This window comes from Fukomys damarensis, unplaced genomic scaffold, assembly GCF_012274545.1.
Source record: "Fukomys damarensis isolate Sample0158 unplaced genomic scaffold, DMR_v1.0_HiC HiC_scaffold_5, whole genome shotgun sequence".
NCBI lineage: Eukaryota > Metazoa > Chordata > Mammalia > Rodentia > Bathyergidae > Fukomys > Fukomys damarensis.
In genome coordinates this window covers 62,732,483-62,742,995 of record NW_022900917.1, presented here as the reverse complement: position 1 = coordinate 62,742,995, position 10,513 = coordinate 62,732,483, and the positions used below count along the sequence as shown (strand labels likewise).

Below are 10,513 nucleotides of genomic sequence, written 5' to 3'. Positions count from 1 at the left end.
ATATATATATATATATAAATTAGTTATAGTTGGCTGTGTTGGCATACCCCTGTAATCCCAGCATTAGGGAGGCTGAGGCAGAAGGACTGCCACAAGTTTAAGGCCACACTCGGTTACATAGTGAGTTCAAGGCCAGCATGACCAGCATAGATTGATACCCTGTTTCAAAAAACATTAGTTATAGGGCTGGGGATTTAGCTCAGTGGCAGGGTGCCTGCCTCGTTAAGTGCAAGATCCTGAGCTCAATTCCCCAGAACCCCCCCGCAAAAAAAATTAGTTATAACACGAGTAACCTTTAAAAGAGTTATCTGGGGGGGGGGGACACCTTTAACCAACAGTCTAAAATCTTTCATATCCAAGGCTAGCTATCAACAAAAGAGTAGTAGTCATCTCTATATTAAAAATATTTTTGTTTTTTGGGGGATCAGAGTAGATCCCCAAATCCCAGAATATCACATTAATACCTTACTTATTCAAACATTACTCAGCAGAAACAACCAAACACAGAATGCTAAGAAAGACCTGAGCAGCACAATTATAACATGCTAAAGCTAATAAATTTTACTCATACCTATTCCCCTTTAAAACATTAAAACCAGCTGAGTGTAGTGTCCAAAATATGTAATCTCAACTACTTAGGAGGCTGAGGTATAAGACTGCAAGTTAGGGGCCAGCCTGGGAAACTTAGGGAGAACATTTATCAAAATACAGTAGAGAGCTGTGGTAGCCTAGCTTGCAGGAGGCCCTAAATTCAATCCACAACTAGGGAAGAAGAGGGGTAACTTGCATTCCAAACAACTATTAACACTGGCAATTTAGTTGCCCAATACAGAGAAGATCAGACAAGGAGACTGATACAAATGGACCAATAGCAGCAATTAGTGACCACTGACACATAAAATTGAGCTACAGAAAGTTGAGCCAATAACAATTTTTCCAAAAACTTCATTGTTTAGGAACATACATACATAGGTAAGATGCCCACTGCTCCAGCAGCTCCTAGATGTATTAATATTTAATATAATGGTGCTTAGTGATTCTCTGAAGACTTACATTCTCTGTTTATAAGAGCAAAAAAATAATACATTTTAAGAGATTTAACAAATTGTTAATACAAAATCTTGCTGCTTCGGTTATATAGAAACCTCATCTCCCCATACACACCGTAATCTTACTACAGATAAAGGGATATTTTATTCCCATAACAATACTGAACAACTTAAACATTCCAAAGGACTTCAACACTTACTGAAATAAAGGAGATTCCATTTGGAAATCATATAAACAAAACCTTCTCAACAGCATATGTTACATGTCAAAGTAAGCAGTAAAGAGAAAAAAAAGATGAGATTTCAAAAAAAGAAACGAAAACAAGCCGGGCATAGTGGCACATGCCTATAACCCCAACACTCTAGAGGCTGAAGAAGGATCACAAATTTGAGCCTAGCCTGAGCAACTTAACCATTAAATGAAAACCTGTCTCATCTCAAAATAAAAAAGTAAAAAGGTGATGGAGATGTAGCTCACCATGAAGGCCTTTTGTTCAATTCCCAATACAAAAACAAACAAACAAAAAAAATGGCCAGGGGCAATGGCTCATGCCTGTTATCCCAGCACCTGCGAGGCCACAAATTCAAGTGGGGGGGGAAGGGACAGGGAGGGGAGGGGACGGAAAGGGACAGGAGGGGACAGGAAAGGAAAGGACAGGACAGGACAGGACAGGAAAGGAAAGGAAAGGAAAGGGGAAATCCCACAACAATAACAGAACAGAAGTAACATTCTCTGAGATAACCAGTATCATCCAGAACCTAACATCTAAAAAACTCTGAACACACTTAAATTGGGGGAAGGGACAGGGAGGGGAGGGGACGGAAAGGGACAGGAGGGGACAGGAAAGGAAAGGACAGGACAGGACAGGACAGGAAAGGAAAGGAAAGGAAAGGGGAAATCCCACAACAATAACAGAACAGAAGTAACATTCTCTGAGATAACCAGTATCATCCAGAACCTAACATCTAAAAAACTCTGAACACACTTAAATTAGTAAACCTATTATAAGCCGGGTGCAGTAGCACGTGCTCGTAATCTAAGTAACTGGGAGACTGAGGCAGGGAGATCACAAGGAGTTCAAGGCCAAACTTGACTATGTACTAAGTTCAAGACCAGCCTAGATCACATAACAAGACCCTGTCTCAAAAAAAAAAAAAAAAAAAAAAAAACACAAAGAAAAAAAAAAAAAAAAAAAAAAAAAAACAACAAAATGAAACAAACAAAAAAATCTCCCTAATAGAATTTGCATATGAACATTACCTAAGAGGCCATTTAAGTGGAGATCTATTTCAAGAAAAAGTATGAAAGGTCTAACATGATATACCCTAAATTATAACTGCTAAATGGAGCAAAAGAGAATTTTACTAGAACTTAAAACTCTTTTCTTCCTGGTTTAAAGAGAAAGTTCTGAATAGTGAAAGAACTCAGATATACCATGTAACCTTAAGCAAATTAAACCTGAGTTAGTTTCCTTAAACATAAAATTAAGAAAATACTGTATCTACCTTAGTTGGGTCTTAAGTGTGGCACTTGGGAGGCTGAAGCAGAAGATGTTAAGTCTGAGGCCAGCTTGGACTATATAGTGAGAACAACCACTACACAAGGAGATCTGCGATGTAATATGTAATGCAGACAAAGCATATCACAAAAAGGGCTGACAGGTAAGTATTAATAATTATAAATGCCGCTGGGCGTGGTACCACACACCTGTAATCCCAGCACTCAGGAGATTGAGGCAGGAGGATCGCCATGAGTTTGAGGCCAGCCTGGGCTACACAGTGAGTTCAAAACCAGCCTGAATTACATATAGAGACCCTGTTTCACAAAACAAACAAAAATTATAAATGCCTTTCCAGATTACAAAGGAACACTTTCCAAATACTGCTTACATACAGGGCTTAAATAAAGCATTGTACTTTTATGTAGTATTTATTTGGGCTCTTTTTTTTTTTTTAAGTCTATTTTGTCCATATCCTAGAAACAAATCAGAACTTTTCATGAAATGGAATTTTTAGGTGGAATCTGGCTGTCTCAAGTGACACACAAAGATGGTCACTTCAAAGAGAGACAATTTATAAAACATCTATCACCATACCATTATGCAAAATAAAATGAATGACAGAAATTACAGCAGAAAAACAAACTGTCTAAGAATCAGCATTTTTTTTTTCCAGTCTGAGACAGGGTCTCAGTATGTAGTTCAGGCCAACCATGAACTCACTAGGTGGCCCAGGCTGGCCTTGAACTCAGTGATATTCCTGTCTGAGCCTCAGTGCTGGGATTACAGGTGTGCGCCACCAGGCCCAGCAAGAATCAGCATTTTACACCAAATGTTGTTTTGCTTTGTTTTGTTTTGTTTTTTTTGAGAGAGAGGATCTCACTGTGTAATTGAGACCGACCTGGAACTCACTATGCAGCCCAGGCTGGTCTCGAACTCACAGCGATCCTCCTGCCTCAGCCTCCCAAATGCTGTGATTACAGGCGTGTGCCACCACACCTGGCTACACCAAACTGAAGATTCTGGAACCTAACTAGTAAACAGCATGAAACATGAAAATGTATTTAGATTGCTCCACTATCCACATCTAACCAAAACTACAATAATAATTGGCTTAAACAGATTTTTATGGTAGATACTAAGAGAAAACTAATAAAATCCTATACTTCAATGTCTCAACTTTTAGACCTTTTCCTGTTCATCAATTAATTTTATTCTTGATCTTCTACTTATCCAGTTTTCCTTGATCCTCACCATTCAACCTTGCCAAATGCAATGGAGTACTTACTAATTACTGATCTTCCTCAGCTACTCCTTAAACCCACTGCAAATGTGTTTCATTTCCCATTGTTTTACACATTAGTCTTTGTTTCATTAACACAAGTTCATTCACATGTTCCAGGCCAGCCTGGGCTACATACATAGTGAGTTTGAGGCCAGCCTAGACTATGCAGCAAGACCCTAACTCCAAACAAACAAAACAAAAATCAAAAACCTCTAAAAATCATTAGGCATATTCATTTAGCACTGCTCACTTAATATGACAATGTTGGAAGGCTGGAGTACTCCATCATGATGTATGAGTACCACCTTTTCTTTATCCTTTCATCTGCTGACGGATGTATAATAAATGTATAAGTTGTTATGAGTTGTGCTGCTTCAAACATGGATATGCACCTATCTTCTAATGTCTTTAACTTATTCAGGAAGATACCTCAAAGGGGAATAGGTAGGTTGAATGGAATTTCTGTCATAAACTAATAAATCTGAGTCATTTGTAGGAAATGGATGTACTTGAGACCATACTAAGTAAAATAAATCAGACACACAAACTCAAATGTTGCATGGTTTCTCTTATATAAGAAACCCAAAGTATAAAGAGCAAAATAAAAAATAGATGATAGGAAAAAGGGAGACAGATCTTGGAAATGGAAAGAGGACCAAGGGATGGTGGTAACAGGGGAAGCCAAAGGGAAAGGGAACAAAAAAAAGAATTAAGGTATGTTATGTACATATATGTACCAATTTCCCACAATGAATGCAATCATTATGTACTGCAAACATGTACTAATAAAAATTTTAAATGTTTAAATAACAAAGAGTCAACAGACTCAAGGATGCAGGGGAGAAAAAGGAAAGATGCTGCATCATCACAGTTAATACTGCTTACATGCCAGGCCTTGTCCTACTTATTTTACATATACTAACACATTCAAAAGGGGGCCGTAATTTATATGTCTTGCTCTGGTGGCTTGAATCAGCGGTGGTACATGCATGATTGTCCCAAAGGGCAGCTTTGTATCAATTTCATTAGTAAGAAGACTTGATAAAACTGCCTGATAGGACAGTCATGTGTGTACCACCAGTGGTTCAAATCAGATAGAATATGTTAATTAATCCAATCATAACTGTATAAAACATGTACACTTTATACCCATTTTACAGATAGGAAATTGTAGTACAGATCTTGCTTCAAGTTGACACAATTGTGTAGAATAGACAGGATTTGTATCTAGGCAGCACATTTTTGCTTTATTGTTTCTTTAGGGTACAGGGGTGCTGGAGACTAAATCTAGGGATTTGCTCATCTTAGGCAAGTACTCCATCACAGATCCATATCTAGCCCTGTATCTTATCCACTATGTTATAAAGGAGAAAAGTGACCTCTTCAAACCTAAAGTCTCATCTATTCTCAATGATCAGATCTGTCCTATAAAACAGAAAGACCTCAAATAAAATGCAAGGTAATGAAAATATGTCAATATAATTTAAAGTACCGGTATAGCAAAGACCTACTAATTGTAATAATTCAGTCAGTTCACTTACACTAGCATTTTCAGGAATTATAATTTAAACATAACTACTCCTGCTGCTTTCATGGTTTTATTTTTAAAAATTAAAAGCTACTGGGTTGGGGATTTGGCTCAGTGGTTTCACTGCCTGCCTCGCAAGTGCAAAGGCCTGAGTTTGATCCCCAGTAACAAAAAAAATAAATAAATAAAAGCTACTACTAGAAAACCTAATAGGTGTAGGGTGATTTATGATGAGAGCCCAGTTTTAGTCGACTGTTTCCACAGGATAAACGAGTGAATTTCAAGTGACCAGGTTCCTGCCCTTGATTTTTTTTTTGGTATTGGGGATCGAATTCGGGCCGTTGCACTTATAAGGCAGGCAGTGGAACCTCTGAGCTAAATCCCCGGCCTTTACCCTTGAATTTTAATGTCAAAAAATTAACTCAGTCACCAATAAGTATTACATTACCAATTTATGTTACACAAAACAATCTCTCATTCCAAGCTGCTAGACTAGCAATTACTCTGAGTCAGGAAAAAAGGTAAGAAAAAATGAAAACATTTGAACTCCTAAGACTAAGAAATGACATCATTTTAAAGTATTCAACCTAAACTGGGGATGGGGGCACACAGCTATATTCCAAAATTCTGGGAGGCTGAGACAAGAAGATCACAAGTTCAAGTCCAGTCTGAAGGTTAGAGATTTAGACAGACTCTTCCTCAAAGTTTAAAGAGGGGGCTGGGGATTTAGCTCAGTGGTGCTGATGCCTGCCTCCCAAGCTCAAGGTCCCAAATTCAATCCCCAGTACCAAAAAAATAAAATAAAATAAAATGAAAGAGGGATGGGGACATAGCTTAGTATGAAGGCCCTGGATTAATTCCCAGTAAGTGTGGCACAAAAAGAAAAAGAACAAAAACGAAATACAATTTTTCAATTCCTGTACAAGGTCTTTCCTACAGCAACAAATCTACATATATTTTAAACACAACCTTAACTAAACAAAATCATCATGTCTCCTATCAGGTAAAGGTATGCCTATGTCCCTAATTAATGACTCTTAAGAATTTAAAAATAAACCCAAGGGTACTCGTTAAAATCTAGTTCCTAGGACTGAAAGTTAATATAGTTAATAATTCTTATCCTAAAAGATGAGAAACATAGCCCAAACATAAACGGTAAAGGGGAAAATCCTTAATACCCAAATGGGAGATCCAGTTCAATTATTTTAAAAACCATAGCAAAGAGGGCTGGGGATTTAGCTCAGTGGTTCTGCCGCCTGCCTCCCAAGTGCAAGGTCTGAGTTCAAACCCCGGAACCAAAAAAAAAAAACTATAGCAAAGAAATTTCAGTTTCTGAGCAAGCCTCAGAACCAAATTCCATTTCTGCAGGCCTGCTCTTCATGAAACACTAGTACCATTTATTCAAGAGACACAAGCTTAAACTTAGTAAAAGCCAAAGATAAAAGTAAGCAATGAGTAGATTGGAACAAAAATCAGTGTTTGCTCTTCCTTTTCAGGTATATCTGAAAACAGTCTCATCAATATATAATGCAACTAACGAATTCTCACTTTAGAGGCAAGCTGGAGAGGAAGTATTTAAAGTAAATAAATCATTACTAAATCTGTATATAAAATTTTTTAAAGAAAATCATGCTGTTTCTTAAAAAACAAGATCCCTATAAACTCTAAAGGTATAGCCCAGCAATAACATTTTCTGACCAAGGCAACTGGGTACTAGGCACACCACTTGCCCCCCCCCAAAAAAAAAAAAAAAAAAAGAAATCAGTATCTTACTTAAATGCATCTCAATTATTACTGAAGACCCTAGTATCAAAATACTACCTAGAATTAGTTATTAACTAATGATTGCTTTACTGGATTGCTATGTATACAGTGACTTAAACCTTACAGAAAGTAGTTTGATTTGAGCTGGGTGTGGTAGCATGCCTATAATCCCAGCACTTGGCGGACTGAGGCAGGAGGATTGCTGTTTCAGGCCAGTCTAGACAACATAGTGAGTTCAAAGGCAGCCCAAACTACAGAGATCCTCTCCCAAAGAACCAAAAGAAAGAAGAAAGTAGTTCGATTTGCGTCTACCACTCTCACTCAACCCCCACTACCATCTATTTATAACTGCATCTGAAATGATAAAATCAATACATAAAATAGAGGTGTGAAATGTGCTATCCTTAGAGACTTTAAAGGTGCCATTAGACTAGAGAGATGTCTCCAGAAATCTGACAGGTACTTCCACAGCAAAATAGTACTTGCTTCATTTCAAATTACTAATTAACCATCTAACGGATTACAAATGTACTCTCAAAGTTATTATTAGGCCCTAACCAGTTTAATTTTTGGTCTTTATCAATCTAAACAAGTTACTTACACACTCTATAATTTCAGGTTCCTCATTTATCAAACAAGTTGATAGTCAGAATAGTTTAACATTTTTTTTTCTAGATTTAATACACTAAGATTTTTAACCCTACAACTGAACACAATATTTCTACTATTGTGCTACAGAAAAATAGGTCTATTAAAAATATACATTTAGTGAAAAAGTTATCCTTTCTTCTTAATGCTTTAGTAATCCTTTGGCTTGTCCTTATACCCGAAGACAAAAGTCCAAACACTGACTTACTGATTTTATTAGGTATCTACTCCAAACATTCTGTCAAAACCAAAAAAATACTACCCAATCCCTGGGATAGGACAATTGCTCTTTTTAAAACCAAAATGAAAAATTGTAGAAGCATGGACAGATGACAGGCAAGTTAATAAGTCAGAGTACCACTCAGTGAGCTAGCTTACATGTGATGTAAGGTTTTCCTTAGTTGATCATGCTCACGCCTAGATAGTTTTAGAAAAACTGAGAAGCTTAGACAAAGTTCTTATTGTGACAAATTGAGTTTTCTGCACTGTATTATCGGTTTCATAAGCTATCAAAAAATTCCAGGTGATAAAAGGGAAAACACAAGAATCACATTCTGAGGATTAAAAGTGAAATAACTGAAACAAAATTAATCCATAAAATGCTCAACATTTAATTGGGTCCAATGCTAAAAAATAAGAAAAAAAAAATCACTAAGAAGCCCCTAATGAAACTTTAATAAAAAGACTTCACTAGGCAAACTTGGTACTTAAAAAAAAAATGTGTTTGTAAATTTTCACCTGTACACCAAAAGGAATCAGATATTTTGGTGTAAGACTTTTTAATAGTAGTTATAATTTGACAATTTTAAAAAAAAAGATGTCACCTAACTCTAAGTCACTCTAAATTCAAAACTGCTATAAAAAGTTTATACTTCACATTGCCTTAACAGTTCCATATAAAGTACAGAACTTAAGAAATTATGTTCCAAAGAACTTGTCAGCATTTAAATTTATTTCCACATGCTGTGTTAACTTCCTTCTACATCTGATATGGCCTTGATCATCTGAAAGCTGGCATACAAAGGACTGTGTCCCACATATTAGTCATGGATAAAGTAGTAAGTTTCAAGATCATTCACTTAATTTCCTATCCTATTTAGGTTATCCATTTTCTTGTCAAGAAGAATACTGATAATGGCATTTTTCATGTATAATGTCGCTGATATTTTTTCCTTCAGTGACATTCTGCTTCTAGCAACAAATGTTCACTTCCTGGTGAGGCAACAGTCAAGCAAGCTGTTAAAAGTAGGTCCAGCAACAAGTAGTCCAAACTTAGCTTTTAAAGACAGACTATATTTATCCAACAGAATGGCAGGCCATTATTTATAACATGAAAATCTCCCTAATCCATCTAAAAGAGAAAAGCACTGTGATTCCTTTGGACTCTTGGTAAAATTTATTTTAAAAATCTTTTACAAGGCAGGCATGGTGCACACCTGCAATCCCAGCTACTCAGGACTGAGGAAGAAGAATCAATAATTTGAGGATAACCTGGGCATTTAATCAAATCTTACCTCAAAATTTAAAAAATGGTTTGGGTTGTAGCTCAGCAGTATAGTGCCCCTCAGTTCAATCCTCAGTACCACAAAAACAAATAAAAGAACCTTTTTAACAAGAATAATAGGACAATAACATAATTCTGAAAGCACTTAAAATAATTTTGCATGGATTCTTGTACTATTCACTATACAATGAATGGACTGAAAACATTTGTTTTAATGAAGAAAGTCTGATCACTGGTAGTTACCATATAGGTTAAGCATCATTAAGCAGAACAACAGCAAATACATACTGTACCTTACTAGTCTACAGACATTTATCTAAAAGGGGCAAAGAAGAGTCTTTTTAATATTTACTTTATATTAAATGTCTGTGCAGTCATCAAGTACATGCATCCAGAATTTTTCTTATTTTAAAAGAACAGCCTGACTTCACGGACAGAAACGAGCTTCTAACACAAAGGGAGCTTGTCACTGCAGGGGCGCTGATGAGACTGAAGCGCACAGGGCAAAAAAGGCTCCGTACTTTCCTAACTCAGAAACTTCCTAACTAATTCCAAGTTTCCTGTCAGACACTAAATCAGTAACAAGAGACCATATTTTTGTACTAAGATGACTTTCATCCACTACCTAGCAGCAAATCCCGCAGGATACCAGTAATTTTTCTTTTCCAAACACCTAAGTACACGCTCCACGTTTTCTCAATTCCAACCTCTTTCCAAAATTGGCCACCCCTCGACTCAAACAGTTTGAGAATTATGTGGAAGATGAACTCAATAAACTGACCGAACCGGGCCAATTCGAGATCCAAACGACTAGAAAAATAAAAAAAAAGTGGGTGGGACTTTTTACCTGCAGCTCACACCAGGCGACTTCCACCGTGGTTTCGGTATCCAGACCTTTGTAGACCGTCTTAAAGGAGCCTCTGCCGATTTCGATGTCAAACTTGAGAAAGCGGCCGTCATTGGACATCCCCACGGCCTTGGTCTCCAGCTCTTCGATATCATCCTGCTGCTGGCTACGTTCCTCCTGCGGCTCCTTGGCGCTGCCGCCGCCGCTACCACTTCCAGTTCTCGCCGGCGGCGGCTCCTCTTTGCTCCCCACAAGGCTGGGCGGGGGAACTGGACGGTCTTTGCTGGTGCTACTGGGGACCGTCGGGGCGGTAGGGCCCGTAACGACTTGTTCCCCGGGGGCAGCGGCGGGAGGGGGCTGCTGGGCCACCCGGGAGGCGACGGCGGCGG

General features: G+C 37.8%; 1 protein-coding gene across 1 annotated transcript in view; it reads right to left on the bottom strand.

Annotated features, from left to right (window-relative positions):
* Positions 1 to 10,513, bottom strand: part of Wnk1 (WNK lysine deficient protein kinase 1) — a 132,074-nt gene that overhangs the window by 120,179 nt on the left and 1,382 nt on the right. Inside the window, exon 2 of the mRNA XM_010630660.2 lies at positions 10,125 to 10,512. Coding sequence (XP_010628962.1) covers positions 10,125 to 10,512 — 388 coding nt within the window. The remainder of the gene's footprint in view (positions 1 to 10,124; position 10,513) is intronic.